Source organism: Tachysurus fulvidraco, chromosome 4, assembly GCF_022655615.1.
Source record: "Tachysurus fulvidraco isolate hzauxx_2018 chromosome 4, HZAU_PFXX_2.0, whole genome shotgun sequence".
NCBI lineage: Eukaryota > Metazoa > Chordata > Actinopteri > Siluriformes > Bagridae > Tachysurus > Tachysurus fulvidraco.
The window spans coordinates 28,360,233-28,385,330 of record NC_062521.1 but is presented as its reverse complement, the minus strand read 5'-3'; the positions used below and the strand labels follow the sequence as shown (position 1 = coordinate 28,385,330).

Genomic DNA, 25,098 nt, shown 5'->3' with positions numbered 1-25,098 from the left:
AACAGTTTTAAAGTGTTTGTTTGTTTGTTTGTTTTTATATGTACGTTTAGCACCGAATTTTAACCTTTAATGTTACCAGCTAAAATAAGGTTTGTTTGGTATTTATGTGCACATCCTGAGCCTGCAAACAAAATGTCACCTTAAATGTTGCCCAACAAAAAGAAGTAAAATTGCCTCTGATCCAGTTTGCGTTTCGATTCCCCAACCGATTCACTGTAGGAGAATCTGTTCCAAAAAAAAAAAAAAAAAAAAAAAAAGAACCGAATCGAGGGGAGGGAATCGAATCGCGAATCGGGTTCCAGCTGCTATTTAAAGCGCGGCGCGGTGTCGCTCAGTCCGCGGCGGCAAATGGCGCTGCGCGGGAGAGTGGCTCTGGTGACGGGAGGAGTTCAGGGGATCGGGAGAGCTGCAGCCGAGAGCCTGCTGGAGAACCATGCCAAGGTTTTATATGCTTTATTCTCTCTCTCTCTCTCTCTCTCTCTCTCTCTCTCTCTCTCTCTCTCTCTCTCTCTCTCTCTCTCTCTGTCTCTCTCTGTCTCTCCCTGTCAGTAGCAGATCTCTTTTATTGTGTTCAGGTTGCTCTGGTAGATTTGAACCAGTCGGTTGGAGAGGAGTGTAAGAAAAAGTTAGATGATCAGTTTGGACAAGACAACTGCATTTTCATTCAGTGTGACGTGACGGACGGAGGAAAACTAGAAGGTAACCAGAATAAACACTGTCTTCTTCCTTTCAGAGTTACTCTCTCTCTCTCTCTCTCTCTCTCTCTCTCTCTCTCTCTCTCTCTCTCTCTCTCTCTCTCTCTCTATTTTCTAACATGCCTCATCCTCTCACTGGCTCAAAGTTAATCTATCTCAGTTTATCTGTTTTTAAGGCTGCATTTTTTAAATCCCTTGATCACCTGTGCTGGAACAAGGTGCGATTGTTCTGAGCTCAAACAGCTTGTATTACAGACCTCCAGAGCACCTCAGGCCAAAACCCTGGAATGTTCACCATTGCATAATACAGATGTGAGATGTCAAGACATCCTGAGTTTTCTTACTTTAAGTGTGTTTACTACACGGGGTGAAGTCTGATCAGTGATCTGTTTGTAGTGACGATTGTGTGACGTCTCTTAGACTCCTGCATTAAAGAAATAATTACTTATTATTATTAATAGTAGTAGTAGTAGTAGTAGTAGTAGTAGTAGTAGTAGTATTGTTGTTGTTGTTGTTGTTGTTGTTGTTGTTGTTGTTATGTTTGGATAAAAAAAAGTTATGCCTACTTTTTTTTATGCTTGAAAGCCATAAAAATATTGAAAAACAAAATTTAAAAAATATGTTACAGATGCTGATGTAGTAATTTTATTGTATTGTCTATTATTATTTAATTTTAATCCAAAAATTGTTAGTTTTATGAGATTCACAGTTTTACTTTCATAAATATTTACTTTTTAGCACTTTAAGATACGTCTCAAATGGTTATTGTTACTGTTTTTTTTATCTCTATAGTGTTATCTGTCTATCTATCTGTCTGTCTATCTATCTATCTATCTTTAAACAAACCCCTTAAAAAAACTGATTGATTTATCATTTATATTTCTTTGTTTAGAGGCATTTAAGAGCACAGTGGAGAGATTCGGAAGACTTGACATCGTCATCAACAATGCAGGAATCAACAACGAGAAGAACTGGGAGAAGACCATCGAGGTGAATCTGGTGAGGAAACACCCTTTGTCTTAATTTGGATGTGGACTGAGTCAAAGATTATACAGTGCAGAACTGATCACTAGACACACACACACACACACACACACACACACACACACACACACACACACACACACACACACACACACACACGGCTTCAGGGCATAAAATTACAGTCACACAGCAAACATGACCTTCCTGTGACACCAAGCTCCGATTTCACAACACAATAAAGCAGCTAATCAGTTACACATGCTCTTCTAATCATTGTCTAATTTCACAGTAATCACTGAATTCTCAATTCTGATTGGTCAGAAGGCGTCGATTAATTTTCCATGACGTTAGTCTGACAGGATGCGTCATATAATTTAACAGACTTAAACAACTGTGATGCGGTGATTTGTAGATGCCGTTTATTTAACATAAACCTTTAACGTGTTTGCTGTTGATTATATTCCTAGAACTGCACACCTCCAAGGCTGTTAGTCTTTCCAACATCTGCAGAAGGTCTCATGATCTCAGCATTGAGTCTCTTTCTGAGACAGTGTAGATTTTTCCTCTACAAGAGAATTCATAAGATCAGAAACTGATGTTGTGTTGAGATGTTGATGAGACTCCAGTTCCAGTTCATCCAAAGGTGTTCAGTGGGGTTGAGTCAGCGTCAGGGCTCTGTGTAGAACTCTCGAGATCTTCCAGTCCACTATGTGTGAGGTTGCCGGGGTGCACATACTTTTGGACGAACAGTGTATGGAACCAGCTTATGGTTTCTATTTGGTAGTAACGACTAACTCAGTGAGTTCACTTCATGTGAAGATTTTTTAAAAGGTATAGAATTGTTGCTATGGTTAATACTGTATGGTATCTATAGGGTCGAGAAATTTAAAATGCATCTCAAATGATTATTGGTGAATTTTCTATCTATCTATCTATCTATCTATCTATCTATCTATCTATCTATCTATCTATCTATCTATCTATCTATCTATCTATCTATCTATCGGGAAGTCGTGGCCTAATGGTTAGAGAGTTTTACTCCTAACCCTAAGGTTGTGGGTTCGAGTCTCAGGCCGGCAATACCATGACTGAGGTGCCTTTAAGCAAGGCACCGAACCCCCCCAACTGCTCCCTGGGCACCGCAGCATAAATGGCTGCCCACTGCTCCGGGTGTGTGTTCACTGCTGTGTGTGTGTGCACTTTGGATGGGTTAAATGCAGAATGAATTCTGAGTATGGGTCATCATACTTAGCTGTATGTCACGTCACGTCATCTATCTATCTATCTATCTATCTATCTATCTATCTATCTATCTATCTATCTATCTATCTATCTATCTATCTATCTATCTATCTATCTATCTATCTATCTACTTTGAATTGCAAATTACATTGAAAGAATAAAATAGAATGCTAATAACTAGGTCGTAAAATATTAAAGAATGTCCCATTACAACGAAAACAAACAAACAACAACAAAAAAAAGATGACAGATTTATCGTCTACATTTCTTTGTTTAGAATCAATTAAATATGTAAAAGCAGCAGCTTGAACATGCTTCCTGATAGAACAGGTCTGAAATGAAAATCTCATCTGAATCTTATCTCTTTCATCTGAACAGTATGTCTTCAAATGTGATGAAACCTTTCACCACCTACTTTATAATGTGCGTTAATTATGTCTCAGTGTGTTAGAAGTTGATTTATTTCACTTTACAGGTGTATTCGGTGTTAAATGTTAATGTTTGTCGATTGAAAATACCAGCATTGATGTGATGTGTGTGTTTCTGTTCTATTCCAGACGTCTGTTATTAAAGGCACGTATTTAGCCCTGGAGCACATGAGTAAGGAGTACGGCAAGGAGGGCGGAGTCATCATTAACGTCTCCTCCATGGCAGGTAACATCCTCCCGCTTCTAACACCCTAAAGTGTTCTAATTACAGAAATGCATTTTTTAAGCTATTAAAAGATGACACATTGTACTTCTTATCAATTCATGTGGTGGAATCTTAACAAAACCAGTTAGCTCGATTCAATTCATTTTTATTTTACGATGATAGCATTATTCACGATGGACAAAGCAGCTTTACAGGAATATAACAATCTGAATATTAATGAAAGTCAGACGCAACAGTGGTGAGGAATAACTCCCAAAAACCTTGAGAGGAACCGGATACATGGGCTGGAACCCATCCTCCCATGTAATAATAAGTGACTTCCTTTGTTTAACTGTACACTGTATAATCAAGTGTAATTGTGTAACCAAGAGCTTTGGAGCAACTTATGAATATGAGCTTCAGCTTAATGTGTGTATTCAGTATAGCTTTAGCATGAAGTCTTTTCTGTTGAAGTTATCAAGTGTGCAAAACTGCTGTGGCAATTACAGTTTAAAGCCATCTCCATGGTTTCTAATTGGTACCATCTACAGTAATACAAAGGTATCTCCAGGTAGCCATTTGGAACCATCCTTAGCAGCAGTAAGTGGCCTCTAACCAGAAGTATCAGGATTGATCAGGCAGGTCCGGCTAGCAGAAGCAGCCACTGAGATCTCAGGACAGAGAAATACAGAACTAGACTCTGACAAGACTAGCTATGACAGCATACCTTAACGGGAGAGCCAGAAGACAGGCTTCCTGGGACATAAATCATCCAGCCACTTCACCACCAACAAACCTATGTGAATGTGTGAGATTGAGGGGGAGACTTCTAAACATTCCAGTTTACCAAAAACTCTCTATGTCCATAAATGCTCCAGATCTGCTCTGTAGTTTGAGGAAAGACAAAAAACAAACAAACAAACAAACAAACGAAGTCCCAAACACTAATTAAAAGGCTTTTCCATAACTGTGGGGTTTTGTAAGACAAAGATCTGCCCCCTGCTGTAGCCGTCAGTATTCGTGGTACTAACGAATAGCCTGCACCTTTTGATTGAATAATCATGGCTGATCATTAAAAACAAGTTAGAAGAGTAGAGTGAAGACCGGAGTGATGTGTTCATATATTTTAGCTCTAGTTAGGACTCTAACTGCTGTGTTCTAGACTAACTGGAGCTTGTTTATGTTCCTACTAGAACATCCAGACAGTAAGGCATTTCAATAATTAAACCCGGAGGCAACAAAAGCATGAACTATTGCTTACGAATCATGTTGTGACATCATATTTCTTATCTTAGCAATATTTCTGAGATGAAAGAAGGCTACCTGAGACATATTGTCTATATTAGCTTCAAATAAAAGACTAGAATCAGTAATCACACCGAGGTCTTTTACGGCTGCGCGTGATGAAACAAGAAGACCATCCAGAGTAGCTCTGTGATTAGAAAGCTAGCTTCTAGAGGCATGGAGTGCAAGTTCAAGCACTTCTGAAGTAGGATGATGTTAATAAACCTCTAGTGTCTGATTAAATTGATTAGACATCCTACGATCTTATTAAGCTGATGTCTGTCATCTGGCAAGATTGACTGAAACCTAGAACTGTGTGTCATCAGCATAACAGTGAAAGTTAATACTATGTTTATGAGGAGTTTTACCCAGACGTAGCATAGCATAGATAAGTAAAAAAAAAAAAAAAAACAGTGGGCCTTAAATAGAATATCAGCAGGAATTAAAAACCTTGGTATGCACAGAAAAATCACCATTAACTTCTACAAACTGATAACGATCAGTCAATAAGACCTAAAAAGAGAGGAGAGGGCTGTTCCCTTAATTCCAACCGATTCTAGCTCATCAAGTAGTATAGAATGGTCAATGTTGACAAAAGCTATACTAAGATCAAGCAACACCAGCAAAGAGACACAACCCTGATTAAAGGCCAGTAAGAGGTCATTTACCACTTTAACCTGCGCTGGTTTAAATCCCGACTGATACATTTCATGGATGGTATTCCTATGTAGGTCTGAGCAGAACTGCTGTGCTAGGACCTTTTCTAGGATCTAGGAGATAAAGGGAAAATTAGATTTTGGCTTGTAGTTGGACATTTGTCATGGGTCTACTGTAGATTGTTTTTTTTTTTATTATTATTATTATTCATTCATTCATTTTCTACCACTTATCCAAACTTCTCGGGTCAAAGGGAGCCTGTGCCTGTACATCTCAGGCGTCATTGGGCATATCAAGGCAGGATACACCCTGGACGGAGTGCCAACCCATCACATGGCACACACACACACAATCACTCACTATGGGCAATTTTCCAGAGATGCCAATCAACCTACCACGCATGTCTTTGGACCGTGGGAAGAAACCGGAGTTCCCGGAGGAAACCCCTGAGGCACGGGGAGAACATGCAAACTCCACACACACAAGGCGGAGGTGGGAATTGAACACCCAACCCTGGAGGTGTGAGGCTAACGTGCTAACCACTAAGCCACCGTGCCCCCCCCGGGGGTTTATTTTATTTTATTTTATTCATACAGTCAGAGCTAAGGGAATAATTAATTACTTTTAGAACTTTTTTGGTTGCTACTATTAACATCTGTTTAAAGAACCATGTAGGTGAGGGATCTAGTAAGCAGATTGCTGATTTTGAAGAACTTAAGCGAAATGAAATATTCTAACAGCTGGTCTGATATACAGTAGTCATATTGTTATTTACAGGATCTGTTTGAACAGAGAATGAAGAAGTGACAGAGCTGGCGAATTTAAAGACTAAAGCACTGCTGCAAGGCTCAATCTAACTGTAACGCTTTCAGCACTGTATTATGGGTAACATGAGGAAGTCGTCGAAATCACAATTAAAGATTAACTCGAGTCTCTCTGAAAGTATATATATACAGATATAAAGCTGTTTGGTCCTTAGCGCTAAGTGCTAGGCATAAATACCAAGCTAACAAGCTAAAAAAGGAAATGGTTAAACGGATCATCGTTATTATCTAGTTACTTCTAATTACTTCCCTGTATGTGAAGGTTTTATTTTCCCCTCCCATACTCAACACTAATACTTCGGAGCATACGCTTCTCTGCTATCGTCTGTATTCACACAAACACAAGAAATATTGCCTCAGGCTTGTCGAGGATCAGCTCTGTATGTAGTGACAGATGATCCAGGCAAATATTTCTTATTAACAGAAAACTAAGATGTTGACTTAGCACCTTGCTGATTGCGTATTGGTTGCGCAGTGGCTTTGGCCTTTAAAATGACTCACATAGCGAACGTGTTTACTCATCGTGGTTACGCCTATGCAAATAAAACATGCTTTCAGAATTATTAAGGACAGACGTGGTGTGTTGTTATTGGAGACAATGTGTTTTTCTTTCTCTTTGTGTGTCTAGTGAGCATAAAGAGCTGTAAGATAGACTTGGCCGAGTGAAAGTTATGTGCAGATTTGAATCTAAGCTCAGTAGAAAACCAAAGTATTTTTATAGACTCGTTAATGTAGGTAGAAAAGGATGCAAAAGTTTAGTCGAGTTTAGTATTTATTTGTTTTTAGAGGGTTTTTTTATATTTATTATATAAGCTAAAATATTCTATAAGAGTGTATTATGTTTTTATTTATTTATTTAAGTATAAAGTTCCTGCAAAGTTTTAGTGACCATTAGAACTAGAAAAAAAAATTTTATTTGAAAAGAACCATCTGTCCAGTCCCAATGACATCGGGCTAAATCCTAAGCTTAACTTAGTGTCTTAGCTTGTATTCGTATTCTTGTAGAGTAAAAACAAGCATACTGTAGAACCTTCAAAAGGTTACAATAACATTTCCACAACGTTGTAGAAACGTCGTGAGTGAAACACCGTGAAAAGTTCAGCCAAAGTCGACTTCTTTATTTTCCTTTTCTACATACTAACTCAGCCAATTCCAACAGTCTCCTTTAGACCTGTAGGAAAAAAAAACACAAAAGAAATCAAGCAGTTTTCTGTTTCTGAAGGACTGGTGCCAAAAAGCTTTCTCCCGAGTTGCTGAGTCAGAGATGAAATGTGATCCGAACGTGGGATCTGAACACAGAGACACTGACAGATCGGCACTGTAGGGACCGAAAGAAGCTGACCTAGCACATCTGCAACAGGAAGCTTTTCATGTGTAACTGATATCACAGTGTTAGCAAGACCGTTGTAGACGATAAGCAACGTCGCTAGCTGCAGCCGAAGCTCTTTTAACTAGTCGCATTCATTAGCTTGAATCAGGAAAAGTAAGGAGAACAGAGAGAAAAAAAAAAAACTAAGGAAAATGCATTGCAGTGACAGACATCTAAAACTAGCATGACAGTGTAAGAAAAAAATGCGTAGTGTAAAAATAAGTCGATGATGTTGAAGATCTTAATGAAGAACAAGAAGTTTATTCCAGCATAGCAGTGACAAAATACATGGCGTACTTTGGGTTCATCGGAGTCAATAAGAACCCCGAGCAAATTCTGCTCAAGCCTTATATACAGTTTTCCCTTTTGGTAATTTAAATGAAGTTTCGCTTTAAATGTATATTTAGTGTAAGAACTGAATGTCTCCCAAATGGCTGGGCTACACCTTGTTGTCTAGCTGATGTCTTTAAATGTTAATCATGGTCACGTACACCTTGTCTTGGTATTGTTACAATTGCTAGCACCCAAGTGGTCACTTTAAATGGTAATCGCAGCCACGTAGACCTTGGCTTGGTATTGTTATTAACCAAGTGGTCACTTCAAATGGTAATCGCGGTCACGTAGACCCTTTGTTCGTGGTCATCCCTAATGTCCTGCCGCTGTCCCCATATTTATAATTGAATCACATTTATACGTTTAGAGTTCTAAACGTATTACCTTATGATACTTCTTAGGAATGAGCTCTTTTTAGAAAAGTGTACCTCGGAGTGGAATTTGGGTGCAATTTCTGTAATTTCTTACAATAGATAGCGACCACGCATTAAAACATGACAAAATCCATTGACTTTGTTAACGTTGTACGATGAGACAACATCCTGGTTCATAGCCAATATTGTATGTTAGTGTGTGGATAAAAACTCTGAACTGTATCTATAAATCTATCCATCTCTTGAATATGAGTCTTTTGTCATTAATATTACTCAATTCTGAACATCACGTTTTAATTACACCGCCAGTAACGTCCAATATTTTGTTGAACATGTTGCTTATTTTCAGTTTAGTTACTATTTTCCTACATTACCCACAATGCCATTTGGCTATACCGGTCTGGTAGTGCGAGTTACTGCTCGCTTCATCTCTACCTAAAGAGAGTGATGCATGTGTGTCTGTTTCTCTGTGTTTGCACCTCTGTGTACCTGTGTGTGTGTGTGTGTGTGTGTGTGTGTACATGTGTGTCTGTCTGTTCTTCTGTGTGTGTGTGTATATGTGTGTGCGTGTGTGTGTGTAAGAGTATGAGAGTATGCATATGAGCCTCTGTGTGCTTATATGTCTATGTGTTCCTCTGTGTGTGTGTGTTTTATTGTGCCTCTGTGTATCTGCATAGGTGTGTATATGTGTCTGTATCTGCCTTTCTGTGTGTGTGTGTGTGTGTGTGTGTGTGTGTGTGTGTGTGTGTGTGTGTGTGTGTGTGTGTGTGTGTGTGTGTGTGTGTGTGTGTGTAACCTGATGCATTCTGCTGCTATTCCTCTGACTCACCGAGTTTTAGCTAGAAAAAACCCTTACAGCTGTGAGGACATGCTGGAATGCAGACACAGTTTGAACTTTAGTTTACTACATTCAGTGTGTGTGTGTGTGTGTGTGTGTGTGTGTGTGTGTGTGTGTGTGCGTGTGCATGTGTGTGTGTGTGTAAGAGAATTGGTAGGCCCTGGCTGATTCCTCAGCATTTTTAGGTTCTCCGTGTGCTGACAGCTGCAGGTCTCACATACTGTAGATAAACAACAGCGGCGCGCCTGAGCAGCGTTCAATGACGCTGATGCTGAAGGTGAAGTGCAGTTCGCGCTCCTCCTGATCCACGATCCACCACCATAAATTAATTCTTCTAATCTGAGATTATATCATGTAAGGGCATGTAGCTCTTCCTCTTAATTATTCCATTCCCATGTTTTCTTTATCCGGAGCTAGACGGATTTTGTGTAATTAACTGAATCGTTTCTGTTAATGATATAATCACAGTCTGTCTCAGTCCTTTAGGTAGACAAGTCAGGTCAGGTTGTTTAGATTATTTTCTTAGAACTGCACATCCTGGAATATTTATTACTCTATATTACATAACTTTTTTAAGTAATGAATTATTATATAGCACATTTTGTCCATAAGTATAGTTGTGGAGCTTTATTTCCTGTCTCGCATTAAAGGTGAGGTCTCCGTTGTTTGAGAAATGCTTCAGAAAACTGAGTCGGGACGAAGAACAAAACAAAAATCAAAACAAACGTGTAGCCAATGAGCAGAAAGGGGCGTGTCTTGTCAATATGGGCGGAGAGAGTGTTCAGTGCGCATGTGTGACATTAGCAGAAAGCGGTTTTAACATTGACATGGAGGATAAAAACAAAGAAAGAAAGAGAAGAAAGACTTACGATCAGGCACGAAGTAGGACGTGTTAATATAGGATCAGCTTTCAAGCGCTGGAGAGAACTGAAGGAGCAGGAAGTTGGCCACATATTCACAGGTTGGAGTTTCCCGAGTCAATAACTCCTGAGCTAAACGCTGTTACTACACAAATAACACCTCTTTTCTATCGTAGTAATGTAGAGAGGCAGCTACAACCGCGTTTTGTGTAGTAACAGCGTTTAGCTCAGGAGTTATCGACTCGGGAACCTCCGACCTGTGAATATGTGGCCGACTTTACTTAAGACGCCGAGGCGCTTTTTTCCTTCTCGATAGGTGAGTAACGTTGGTTTTGCTTTGTTACACAGAACTAATATATGCCTTTGTCCTTTACATGATTATGCTTGTGTGGCATTTTTGCTGGTTTTTTATCTGCAATGCGTATGTATGTGTGGGCGGAGCTATCGATACAGGGGTGGGACCCGTTTGGGTTAGGGGCGTGTTTGTTTTGGTGATTTCAAATGTCAACATTGGCTTTCAAACATCGGAGACCCCACCTTTGAAGCAGCTCTAAACATACAGAACCTTGTTCGTTTAACAGCAAGATTTTTTTATTCTTTAAGTCTATTTTAAGTCCTTTTAAGTTTCTATAATAAATTTGAAATATACCAAAGTTTTTAGTGAATGCTGGATATCTGGCTTGCATGCAAATCAGTTGAATATTCAAACAGTTAAGGCTCTGGGCTACTAATCAGAAGGTTAAGGGATCAAACACTGGCTCTGTCAAATTGCTACTGTTGGGCCCTTGAGCAAGGCCCTTAACCCTTTCTGCTCCTTGGTCTCTGTATCATAGCTGACCCTTTGCTTTGATCATAAATTCATAAGCTGGTTTAAGCTAAGAAGAGAATTTCACTGTGCTGAGAAATAAAGGCTTCTTCATACTGCATGTGATTGGTCTATAGGTGTTGGTGACATCACGACACTGTACAGAAACATTGGGAAAAAAGTGACTTGAGCGCTGATTTTGTCCCAAACGGAAAATTCTGATGCGGTCACTACGATCTAAATGAGCAATGAGCGCTTGATCCACCTTGTTTTTGACTTCAGCTCTGGTGTACTGTTTACCGTGAGCCTCTGGACGGAGGTGAGAATAAAAGACGACTCTTCGTCTTGTTTTGAAAGACTATTTGTCACTTCGTTTTACTTACAGCTGCTTCTCGTAAGAGTGAAGGGTGATTCAAGGTCGACCGACTGATTTCCAACCTAAACAGTCGTAAGATGTAAGAGTTAGAAAGAAATGACGGCAAATCAGACCTCTTCCATTAGGCACCTTTTTAGTTTGGCAGCAGCTCCGAGCTGGATGAAGCACTCCCGAGCTCACACGCTCCACTTACAGGGCTGTGTGTGTTAGAAGATAAACAAGGAAATGACCGTGTTAGGAATGTGTTCTGGTGTGAGTGAGACGAGGAACGTGTTCAGCTGGAATCGATATCCGTGTGTGATTAAGTAACATCTGTAATGAGATAGAAATGTGCTCTGAGCAGTTAAAGAGGCGTCTGTGTGAGCGTTTGACTGCGCTGACAAAAGCAGAAGTGTGTTTTTGTGTTAAGACAAAGTTCCTGTTTGGTTGATTACTTCAGACGGTCTTTCTCATACACACACGCACACACACACACACACACACACACACGCACATAGAGGCAGATCATAAACATGTCTACGCACTAAAACCTTGCACTCTTTCAATGTTAAGATTAGCCTCTGAGCTTTTAACGTGTTTCCTCCCTGGGCTGAGGAACGAGAGTCGGTTAAAGAAAACATAACGTACCCTCTAAGCACGCTTCAGGCACGTTCGAACACGAGCAAATGGCCTTCAGATGGCTGACAGCGATACTCTTCACGGGCTCACGGTGTGCTCAGTGATGAAAGACTGCGATAGGTGAAGCGGGTTCTGTTTGCACAAACACTTCAGTCTACACACACACACACACACACACGCTGCTTGGTGTACCCTGACCGTGTTATGACTCCATGTCTAATGAAGGATTCAGCAAAATCAGACCACTATACAATTCAAAACAAACAAAGATTTTAGATTTATAGGACGTTAAAAAAGTTCTAGGTCTAAAACTGTACATAAAAAGGTTCTAACACTAACACGAGCTCCAGGGATCTGACACGTGACACTTTGTTCTCTTCGCATCTGTCCGGGTGTTTTCTCCAGCTTTCTATAAGCATGCTGGGAAAATTCTTACTTTAGGACACTAAACCCAAACTCACACCATCTTGCACAACGGTTACATCCAACAACTTTAGGATGCATGGCATAACAAATAACACTTTATGTGAGAAACAGTTCCCTTATACAGTAAATTGGTAGATTTCATGGTGATGGGGTGCCAGAACTTTAAAGCAAAAACCGAATCACCGTTCGATTTTTGGCGTGTTGGGTAAAATAAATATATTACTGAAAAATTTGCTTTTCCAACTTGTTCAAAATATAGATCATTGTGTAATGCGTTGTGTGTTTGTTTGTGTGTAGCTTAATTAATCTAGAACTAATAAAAAAAAATAAAATAAAAAAAAAGAATCTAAAGGGCGACTGAATAAGGCTGACGAGAAAGGGAAGCTGTTCTAATTCTTAGGTCATCACATTAAATAGTTTTTCTTATAGACCTAACTCGCTCCAGCTTGAACCCAATGCACTTCATTCGCATCAGATATGTAAATGGGGAGGGGTTTAAACATTGAAGGCGGAGTCATAGCTGTTAGTGATCCGGTCTAATGCTAATGTCCTTCACAAGATGCCCTGTTACACTGAGAACTATTTACACTGTGTATAAGTAAATCCAAAAGAAAAGCAAACCTAGGATGCTTGTATGTCTCAGGACTGGGGAAGGAAACTATTTCTTATTATTCTTTTAGCAGATCTTTTATCCAAAGCGACTTACTACTGAGGAAATAGAGTGATATATATTATAAAGTCCCGCTGTATATTTCTATAACAGAGACAGTATTGTTTGACCGACTAGAATCGAGTACTCCGGAGCACTGCGTATGTTTTTTTTACACCATGAAGGTCAAATCCTTTCCACAAGTGACGCATGTTGGAGGTTCTTGTACTAATCCCTGTAGACCTTTTGTTCTACCAAACAAAATGTTTAATTCAGTGCTAAAGTCAAGCTGAAAGATCCTAGAATAAATACATGGGGTTTTTTTTTTTTAAAAACCGGATAAGTTTACAGCATTTGCCAGAAAATCTTACCTATTAATGTTTTTATCTCATTTTATACTGTACAACTAAGCAGTTGGGAGTTAAGGGAGTTGCTCAGTAGTAGCTTGGTTGACCATGGATTCAAACTCACAACCTACCAATCAGTAGTCCAACACCATCACCACTGAGCTACCACATACCGACGACACGAGGTATCGTGTTAAATGATTAGCTAAGTGCTAAAAATCACATATTTTTAACGTACTGAATTCTGCTAGATTCTAGTTAAAAGTTCATTGGTGCATTTTGGAAGCCACCATTATTCAGAGTGACTTACATTTACACTTACAGTTGAGGGCCTTACCTAAGTGTCCAGCATTGGTGGTTCTGGGATTTAAACACAACGACCTTCCTGCGTAGTAGTCCAACATCTAAAATAACTAAATAATTAAGATTTGGCAGAGCAACTTAGATTTTTATAGATTGGTGGATCTGGGATTCAAACTCACAACCTTCTGATCAGTAGCCTACAGTAACACATTACCCACCAAGCTTGGATCTGACTATAAGTGAAAGATAGTTTATTTTGACGCAAGATGTTTTGTGGTTCAGGTGTTCAGCGCTGACATGATGTGTTGCAAAGTCCTGGCAGTGTGATGATCGCTTCCTTCTGCTCTTACACAACAGCCATGCAGCACCTCAGTGGCATTACCTCATAACCTTCTATAGTTGCCTCTTGATCACAACATAACGGAGAGTCCGCAGTGGTACGAACTCGCAGGGAAAACAGCGGAAACAGAGGCTCCCTTTGTGCCCGACGTGGATTAGTCTTGTCAACACCGTGTTTGCGTTCAGTCATCCTGAACACACAGGAAGCTGCTTAATTGTAAACGCTGTTTTTGCATGTCCTGCGCGGTAATTGAAGGGTTGGCGCCGGTCGTAAAGTTGTTTATCATGTCAGAGCCTCGAGGTTGGAGGTGATGGATTAAGAACACAAGTGTGCCTTGCTAACGGAGACACAAAGAAACAGAGCCGGCAGACAGCTGAAATGTATTAGTGAACCAAGAATGAAAAAAATAGAGAGTTGCTGCTCGGGTTTGTGTGGATCTATTAAAAAAAAGTGGTACTGAGCATGAAGATTTATTTAGCAGAGGAAATGATCCTTGACCACTTTATGTTTCTGGAGCACGGCTTTTGTTTAAGCGCACTCGGCAGCTGGCAGGATCGTTAATGCTCTCATTTCAAAGGGAAGAATAAAAAAAATAATAAATGCTCAGGCTTTGAACACGCTCCAGTTTTTTCCATGACGAAGACGCTGGGAATCGTTCACGGTGTTCGTCGAGTTGTGGATTCTTTTTTTCTTCCGTCTGTGTCGATCCTGGATGTCGAAGAATCTTCGCTGTAAACTGTCGGAGATCCCGGAGCACATCACGGCACCTGATGTGTTGTGTGAAAGAGTGCAGATATCTGCAACCTTTTATTTCCTAAATCTACAGGGTTTGCAGGGAGGGATAAGTGCGAGAACCTTCAACATATCACAGACAGTACATCCTTTAATGAGAAGTATCGAGTGATACGTTTAAAGGATTTGACACGATAGCTCAGTGGTTAAGGTGTTGGGCCACTGATCCGAAGGTCATGGGTTTGAACACCAGGTCTACCAAGCTGCCACTGCTGGGCCCCTGAGCAAGGCCCTTAACCCTCAGTTGCAAGTCACTCTGGATAAGGGTGTCTGCTAAATGCCATAAATGTAAATATTCGAGGGATTTTCAGGGTGTAAAAGAAGCCACAGTTCTGCTGAATTCTCCATTCTGATTGTTCACATGGTGCCGTGTTTCCATAACAACAAGCCACAACTGCTTTCACGAATGTCCCGCGTCACTAGCGACGGATACAAACGAATTAGCTTGATCACACTATCACTACCGTCGATACGGATTGTGGATTATTTTCCCAGATCAGCATAACACCGGGTGTCTGATTCCTTACAAGCATGCAACATGTTCTTGTTCTGCACATACAAACTAGGCTGTAGTTCCTTCTGTTGTGTTTAGAGATGTTTATCTATGTTTAAGGCTGGAAGGAACGAATGACCATGTTTCCGTTGTTTGTTTTTCCTACAGCATTCCTTCATTCCCCATATCAGCCGGTGTACACGGCCACCAAACACGGCGTGATCGGCTTCTCCAGATCACTTGCGGTGAGTACATCGACCCTCTTTCACCTTCCCAACGTTCCAATAATGTGTCTAATAAAATATTCGCTTTGGATACAGAAATCAGCTCAGATATCAACTCTAGTGCTCTGTTTCTAGATTCATATTTTTTTTGGTTGACTTTGCTGACCCTCGCTATTTCCTCTTAAAGGGAATCCCTAAGAGTTGCATTACTATATAAGGTCAAGGGAAATGTGCTAAATGAGGCATTGGCGGAGTAAAGGAATGAGTCGACGAGTAGATGTAGACTTCACGGACAAAACTTTTTAAGATAACGTCGAGATACGATGCAGTTCCTTTTCAGATTCCCCAGAGAACACAGTGTCCTAGATTTTTAAACATTGAAATTTGACCTTGCTTGTTTAACAAAGTTAAACAGAGTGTTAAAACACTCTGTCACAGGAAGTCGTGGCCTAATGGTTAGAGAGTTTGACTCCTAACCTTAAGGTTGTGGGTTCGAGTCTCGGGCCGGCAATACCACGACTGAGGTGCCCTTGAGCAAGGCACCGAACCCCCCCAACTGCACCCCGGGCGCCACGGCATAAATGGCTGCCCACTGCTCCCGGTGTGTGTTCACGGTGTGTGTGTGTGTGTGTTCACTGCTGTGTGTGTGTGTGTTCACTGCTGTGTGTGTGCACTTTGGATGGGTTAAACGCAGAGAACAAATTCTGAGTAAGGGTCACCGTACTTAGCCGTATGTCACGTCCCGTTCCACTACGCTGCACATTTGTTGTCAGGGGATGTGGTAGCTCAGTGGTTAAGGATGATGGGCTACTAATCATAAAGTTCAAATCCCAGGTCCACCCAGCTACCACTGCTGTGCCCTCTTGTATGTGGCCATTGGTTTGGCGTAGCTACAGTATTACCTGCTCCTGAGCTCTGAATGGAAATCCTTTGGATGTAGGTGTTGCTGGATTTGTCACAATAACTTTTCCCAAACACTGAATGTAACACTGAATGTTCAGCCAAGATCATGATATCTGGTAAATCAGTAGCCACAAGCTTCATCTTCATTAACCTGAGCTCCTAGACACCAGACAGATCTGGTGCAATCTAAAATGCAGTCAGTTTAAATCCTGTTTTAATTTTCAGCAAAGCTGGATCTAAATGTTCTGTCTGGATTTACATGGTAGAGTTTTGTCTTCTGTTTAATTCCGATCTATGATTAATATGAGTCAGTTGTTTATTTTTTTTTTTTTACTAGTTTTGCATTGGAGCTACCAGTTCAGATCAGTTTAGACATTTGTCACAATGCTATAGTTGTAGCCGGAAAAAGGGGCAATTATAAGATGTGACAGATCCCAAAAGGTTCCTCAGAACGAGTAACCGTCGGAATTTTCTTTACTTTCTCGCTCCCGTTCACTGTAACTGCAATTGGTTCCCACTTAAATAACTGCACGCGTAACCGACTGTGGTTTCATCTTATCTTCTCATATATGACCCGTGATGAAATGTCTATAGAGATATTATAAAGCAAAATAAAGCTTGGAGCAAAAATGTTTAATTCTTCTGGTGAGTGGACATAGCTAGCACGGACGCTAGTAGAATTTAATTAATCAGCCAATTAATGGACATAGCTGGTAAATTAGTTAGCCTGATCTTTATTTAGCTAGTTGGTTATACATAGCTACTACCATTTCTCATCAAAACAGGAAGTGACAGGAGTGACCTAGTAGTGTGAGCGTAGGGCAAACATGTTGGGAAACGTGACCCTTACAGAGGTGACTGCACAACTGATTACAAACAGAAAGAAAAAAAAAATTGTACTATGTGTGCACTCAAGATTAGATTTTCTGTTGTCAGGACGCATCAGAACACTGCAATTACGGCGTGAGGATCAACGTCCTGTGTCCGGCCTTCGTGGACACGCAGCTCCTCCTCAGCGTCGAGCATGAAGAAAACATGGGCAAGTTCCACAAGTTCAAAGATGACTTAAAGCAGAAGATGGACAAGTACGGAGTTCTGAAGTGAGTATTTCAGTCAGTCATTCTTCCAGCATTACGCTTTCTGAGCATAAATCATTCAGAGTGCAATGTCTCCTGTATGGTGTTTGACAATCCTCAAGAAATACTTTTAGAATGTTCATTCGCTTGTGGCAAGGTTCTGGTCAACTGCTTATGTGTAGACACACTCACACACACACACACACACACACACACACTCACACACACATAAAAAACGATCAAGTCCTAATCAGGAGAATTATAACAATGTAGTGTCTACCATACAAAATATTGGTGTAAACTGGTGATGGAAAAACACAGATGGTGTTTCAGTGATGAAGGGAATGGAGATGAAGTGGCCTTTTTTGGCATTTTGTAGAACTGATTGTGTCTCTAAAGCGATTTTGTTTAATTTTTTACCTCAGACACCATGCCCACTAGATGTCCTATAAGGCTGGGAATCTCAGCTGTGATGAGATCTCACTGATCTCTGGAGAGTCTTGGCAGATAAACTGTCACACTGGTACAAATGTGGTAGATTGTTTCAGACATGGTCTGTAATCTGTAACCCTCCACTATATCTGTAGCTCTCTACCCTATCTGTAACACTTCACTGTATCTGTAGCACAATACTGTATCTGTAATGCTCAAAAATATCTGTAGTTCTCCACCCTATCTGTAACGCTCAACCCTATCTGTAACTCTCAACCAAATCTGTAACGCTCAACCCTATCTGTAACTCTCAACCAAATCTGTAACGCTCAACCCTATCTGTAACGCTCAACCCTATCTGTAACTCTCAACCAAATCTGTAACGCTCAACCCTATCTGTAACGCTCAACCCTATCTGTAACTCTCAACCCTATCTGTAACTCTCAACCAAATCTGTAACGCTCAACCCTATCTGTAACGCTCAACCCTATCTGTAACGCTCAACCCTATCTGTAACTCTCAACCAAATCTGTAACGCTCAACCCTATCTGTAACTCTCAACCAAATCTGTAACGCTCAACCCTATCTGTAACGCTCAACCCTATCTGTAATGCTCAACCCTATCTGTAACGCTCAACCCTATCTGTAACTCTCAACCAAATCTGTAACGCTCAACCCTATCTGTAACTCTCAACCAAATCTGTAACGCTCAACCATATCTGTAACTCTCAACCAAATCTGTAACGCTCAACCCTATCTGTAACTCTCAACCAAATCTGTAACGCTCAACCATATCTGTAACTCTCAACCAAATCTGTAACGCTCAACCCTATCTGTAACGCTCAACCCTATCTGTAACTCTCAACCCTATCTGTAACTCTCAACCAAATCTGTAACGCTCAACCATATCTGTAACGCTCAACCCTATCTGTAACGCTCAACCCTATCTGTAACTCTCAACCAAATCTGTAACGCTCAACCCTATCTGTAACTCTCAACCAAATCTGTAACGCTCAACCATATCTGTAACTCTCAACCAAATCTGTAACGCTCAACCCTATCTGTAACTCTCAACCATATCTGTAACTCTCAACCAAATCTGTAACGCTCAACCCTATCTGTAACTCTCAACCAAATCTGTAACGCTCAACCATATCTGTAACTCTCTACAATATCTGTAACGCTCAACCCTATCTGTAACTCTCTAACATATCTGTAACTCTCTAACATATCTGTAACGCTCAACCATTACTGTAACGCTCAACCATATCTGTAACGCTCTACCATATCTGAAACTCTCTACCATATCTGCAGCTCTCTACCCTATCTATAACTCTCCACCATATCTTAAACTCTCTACCATATCTTAAACTCTCTACCATATCTTTAGTTCTCCACCTGTAGCTCTCCACCCAACCTATAATATGTCACCATATCTGAAACTGTCTACAATATCTGTAGCTCTCTATCGTATCTGAAACGTTCTACCATATATGTAGCTCTTCACCATATCTGCAGCTCTCTATCATATCTGAAACGTTCTACCATATATGTAGCTCTTCACCATATCTGCAGCTCTCTATCATATCTGAAACGTTCTACCATATATGTAGCTCTTCACCATATCTGCAGCTCTCTATCATATCTGAAACGTTCTACCATATATGTAGCTCTTCACCATATCTGCAGCTCTCTATCATATCTGAAACGTTCTACCATATATGTAGCTCTTAACCGTATCTGTAGCTCTGTATCGTATCTGTATCGCTCCACCATATCTGTTTCTCCACCTTTTTTAGTAGTTCATCAGGCCATTAATGATAACCAACTTCTGCTAATTTTTCAGCGTCACATTTTCCCCCCAGCGCTACCTCGAGCCCTTCCATGGTGTTCGGTGTTTTGCGTCTGACTCTATTTACTATTTACCGAACCGTGTTTGTTCATTTTGCCGCGTGCTCATTTTAACGTGATATGAAGTTTTCACATGCCGTTGTCTGTCGCTCATCGTCTAGCCATAACATTCTAACAGCAGCATTCAGTCGTGCGATCGGAGCATTTCGGTCACGCGGCTTATCAAAGATCTTTTATCTGATGCTTGCATGTTTGTTTACGTGTTTGTAGGCCGTCTCTGATCGCAGAGGGAATGATGCGCCTTATAACGGATGAGAGCCAGAACGGAGCCGTGATGAAGATCACCTGCTCTAAAGGGATTCACTTCCACGTGTACGAGCCTCTGTCAGCCTGAACCATCTCTAAACCCTCCACTCAGATCAGATCTCCTCAGCTCAGGGCTCTCACTCAGCAGCCTCAACAGCCGGGTCTTCACAAATATCAGAGCTCAGTCCAGATGTGTCCGGGACTCCTCCAGATGTGAGCTGTTACATATACAAGGGATGGGTTAAGACACATGTTAACAGGAAACAGCTTTCACAGCTTTCCTGTCACGTGTTTGTTAACACAGAGCAAAATGTTAAGCAGGACAGTTTTAGAACTTCATCATGTTAGACGTTCATCAGGTATCAGGTCTGGTTTTCTTCCTCACTGCTGTTTGATTGATGCCATATTTGCTTTTATGATATTTATTATCTGCCTTTCTGCTCCCATCACTCGACACAACGCAAATCCTTCTTCATTTGCATTTCCTTAACTTGTCGTGTTGCTATTTACAATACGGAAACAACTGTGTGCGAGTAATAAGCGTAGTATTTTGAGTTTTGAAAATAAAACGAAACACAGAAGAATAAATAAATAAACAAAAACAAGCACTGTCTTGTCACCATGCCTTATTCATTTGTGAGTAAGCTATTATACATACAGTCATGATATAGGTTTTTTTTTTAATAAAAATAAATAAATATTTAAATATTTAAATAAATAAATAAATAAATAAATAAATAAATAAATAAATAAATAAATAAATAAATAAATGTGTTGAAAAGCTTTCTAAAGCCCTATTCGGACGGGATTAGTTCTACATGGAGACGTGGGGGGTAAAGTAATTATTACCAGAGCTTCTCTGTGATTTTAGTCCCGTCCGAATGCGCCATCTCGGTAATCATTACGGACAATGTCAGTAAAGATTACGGCGACTTTTACCTTCTGTAAAAAGGTCCGGAAAAATTACCTCAGGTAATACTAATCCCGTCCGAATAGACCCGCTGTAAATATGTACGGTAAAATTCCGTCCTTTCCTGTTTAAAAGTAGTTTTTGGCGCCTTTTGTAAGCACGGAGGCGCTTGAAACAGGAAGCGACGTCATACACACATGATGACAAGGAGGTTACTGTGGTGCGTAAAGCGAGTTACCCCTCACACTTCTGCTAGTTTTACTGAGATGTCTTGTCCCGTGAGAATTGGCCAATTGATATTACAGACGTCCTGAGGTAAAATTGCATCACTCCACGTCCCCACATAAAACTAATCCCGTCCGTATAGGGCTTTAGACTATATTATAAAACAGGGTTAAAATAAAAAATAAGGTCATAAATGGGAATAAAATGAATTCAATTTAATTTCAAATCAAATTAAATTATTGAAGAAAGGAAAAATAAATAGGCCAAATCTAAAAATCCAACATATAAACGCAGCACAGTTACTGATGATGTGAATACTTAATTATGATTATTATATCAACAATAATTATGAACTGATCAATAATAATATTATTATTATATATTACACCGGAATCAACTGGTGTGAAATTCTGGAGAGATTTTTCCATCTAAATTTGGAGTCCTGATCATTGAAGCAAAACTAAATGTATGGAAGTCAGTGGCAAATAACAAGAAATTCAGAAATTGATGTAAATATTTCTACAGTTTTTCTTTTCACTTAAGTTGTGCTGTCAAACACCATTAAAGGGATTAAACTTTGATACTTAAATAAAAAAGAAATCCTGATGTTTTGAAGCTGATTATTTTCCCTAAACAGCACCTCCCACCCCAGCAATCTGTCAAACCGAACAACTGGTATTTAATAAAGATTAAATGTTTTATCTCTAAAAATGATGTTATTGTTCTCACTTATGTAATAAAAGTGTTTACACACTGACTTCTCTCTCGAAGATGTCCCAAATCTTCAAATTACAGCTTTACCTCTGACACTGGAGACTCCTTCCATGTATATTAAATAAACGTCTCCTTACAGAAAGCTTCACCACTCCCTCCCTCTCTAGAGAGCAGGAGAGAGAGAGAGTGAGAGGGAGAGAGGGAGGGAGAGGAGAGAGAGGAGGAAGAAAGAGAGAAAGAGAAGATAGATTAGAGGAGAAAGAGAGAGGGAGCTGCGAGAGAATAGAGCAGAGCGCTAGAGAGTCTCTACGGGAGAGTGAGCTGTGGAGTATATATCTATCTATCTTATATATCTCTATCGCTCTACGGGTGTTTCACAATGCTATCTATCTATGCGCTCGCTCTATCTCCGCTCTATCTCTATATCGGTCTTTCACACAATCTCTGCGCTATATCTCTATTCTAGTCTCTACTATTCTATATATATCTATCTACTCTCTGTATTCACAAACTATCTCTATCTCGCTCTCTATACTATGTCACTAGATGATACTGGACTGAGACTGCAGTATAGAGGGAGTCGCGTCTTTTTGTGTAGATTTTAACACTGGTATATACTAGAGAGTATATGAGAGCAGGTACTGTCACTGATACAGATAGGTGAGAGTAGGATTCAATGAAGCTAAGTCGTGTCTGGGGCGCGTGGTTTTAATGGAGCGTGTAGCTAGAGTCGATTGGTTTAGTCTAAGTGGACCATGAGGTGGGTGAACGAGAGGTGGTAGGTGTGTGGAGGCTCGAAATACATTAGTGGACGAGTTGAGCGGGCGTGCACGACTGAGAGATGAGGGTAGCGGGTAGGTCGCAGCGTGCGCGGGAGGGCGCGCGAGCGCGAGCCGCGCGCGCGCGCGCGCGCTCGCGCGCGCGCGGGGCGGGCACGGGAAGCGCGCGCGCGCGGGGCGAAAGCCCGCCCACCGCGTCTCGCGCGGGCGGGCTGAGCACATGCTCGCGTTGAAGGGCGCAGCGCGTAGCGAGGAGCAAGCGAGGAGCGGGGAGGGAGGGCGAGAGGCGCGCGTTTCACAAATGCTCGCTCTCTGTGAGCGCGCTCACTCTCTCATCTGTAGGAGAGCGAAACTGGGAGGAGAGGAGAGGAGTAGGGGGAGAGAGAGAGCGATAGAGAGAGATAGAGGAGGAAAAAGAGTGGATTAGATGCAGCCACGCTACGATGTAGTTTTAAGTAGATACGTGGGCGGGCGTTGTGAGACTGTGTCGATGCTCCCTCTCAATGTGTGAGTGAGTGGGCGGAGCTTTTTTTTTCACTACTTTGTATCTTTATTTTTTTCTTTTAGCTTCTTTCTCTAGTTAGTAAGAGCCAGGGCACTTTTGACTGTTTTCTTGTTTGTGCCGTGTGTAACCCTTTATAGGGGAAGAATGGCGGCCCGAGGGGTGCGGGATTTAAGCACTCTCACACGGCGCCATGGTGTTAAGGTGGCGTCTGCAGCCAGTGTTGAAGACGTGTGTTTGGCCATAGGGGAAGTTGTAGGCTATGAGTGCATTATGGCCGCATCTAGAATGAACTACGCAACTGTAGTGTTTCTCAGTACTGTTGAAAAAGTGACTGAATTGGTAGCCAGTAGAATAGTAATAAACGAGTGCTCACTGATGTTCTGCCACTGTCTACGCCATCGAAAAAAGTTACTCTCTCTAATGTCCCACCGTTTATTAGTGATAAAATCTTACTCGAAGCCCTTTCTCGCCACGGAAAACCCGTTTCCTCTGTTAAAGAGATTCCGATCACAAGCAAGTCACCATTTCTCAAAGAGGTCGCTTCTTTTAGGAGATTTGTGTACATGATTGTTAAAGATGATGCTGAACTTGACATAGCGTTTAATTTCCGTATAGATGGGTTTGATTACGTAGTGTTCGCCACTACCGGCAAAATGAAGTGTTTATGCTGTGGTAAAGAAGGTCACCTAGTCCGCACCTGTCCTGACCGATTTAATAAAGACAACGGCACTAAGCCACCGAACACAAGCACCGAACCAGCGGTACACCAGGCACCCGAGTCTAACCAGGCTGAAACAGACCCAGTACCGCGGAGGGAGGGAACGAGCACGGACGAGTCAGCTGAAGCCCGGTCCACCTCAGTAGACAATGCGGTCACAGGTAAAGAACACAGTGGGGGTGTAATTAATGTACAACATTCAGAGGCGGAAATGGAGGGCGCTAAAGGTGAAAAAATCAACTTGGTTTCACAAATAGGAGAGAAAATGATTACCGACGATGGCATTGAAACGGCGGCAGAACAGAGACTCTTTAAATCTCCGATGAAAAGGAAAAAAGCACTAAAGATGACAGCCTCAGACTCGTTAAAAGAGCGGACATACTGAAAGTGATGAACTTGATAGTGATAGTGAGATGTCTGACTCCAGCACCTCTCTATCACAGGCTGAGTGTTTGAGCAGGAGAACAGAGAGGAGTGAAGGTCAGCGAATATTTTCCTGACCAACGTCAGTTTATTGACATTTACATTTACATTTACAGCATTTGGCAGACGCCCTTATCCAGAGCGACGTACATAAGTGCTTAAATCTCTAACACTGAATACATTAATGCTGGTTCACTAGGTTACATACTTAAGATACCAAGAGTTTAAAACATTTGTTCAAAGTTAGAATGAAAAAGTGTCAAAGGTTTTTTTTTTTTTTTTTTTTTTTTTAAAATGCAAAAGATAAGGAAAGAAGTGCTAGTTGAAGTGCTTCCTGAATAAGTAGGTCTTCAACCACCGCTTGAAAATAGCCAGTGACTCGGCTGTCCGGACCTCTAGGGGAAGTTCATTCCACCACCTTGGTGCCAGTACAGAGAAGAGTCTTGTAGTATACTTGCCTCTTACCCTGAGAGATGGTGGAACCAGTCGAGCAGTGCTGGTAGATCGGAGGTTACGGGGTGCAGTGCGAGGAATGATGAGGGCTTTGAGGTAAGAGGGGGCTGGTCCATTTTTGGCTTTGTAGGCCAGCATCAGTGTTTTGAACCGGATGCGTGCAGCTACCGGAAGCAGTGGAGGGATCGCAGTAGCGGGGTGGTATGCGAGAACTTTGGCAGGTTGAAAACAAGCCGGGCAGCTGCATTTTGGATCATTTGCAGAGGACGGATTGCGTTCATAGGTAGACCTGCCAGCAGTGCATTGCAGTAATCCAGTCTAGAAATGACAAGAGACT

At 41.1% G+C, this 25,098-nt stretch overlaps 1 protein-coding gene across 1 annotated transcript; it reads left to right on the top strand.

The window, feature by feature from the left end:
- The first annotated feature begins 282 nt into the window (after nucleotides 1–282).
- hpgd (15-hydroxyprostaglandin dehydrogenase) lies at nucleotides 283–20,639 on the top strand. Its single transcript, XM_027146105.2, has 7 exons — nucleotides 283–441; nucleotides 576–699; nucleotides 1,588–1,694; nucleotides 3,479–3,575; nucleotides 15,411–15,487; nucleotides 17,306–17,469; nucleotides 19,999–20,639. The coding sequence occupies exons 1-7, from the start codon at nucleotides 349–351 to the stop codon at nucleotides 20,120–20,122; spliced, it is 786 nt and encodes a 261-aa protein (XP_027001906.1). The 5' UTR covers nucleotides 283–348; the 3' UTR covers nucleotides 20,123–20,639.
- The last annotated feature ends 4,459 nt before the right edge of the window (nucleotides 20,640–25,098 follow it).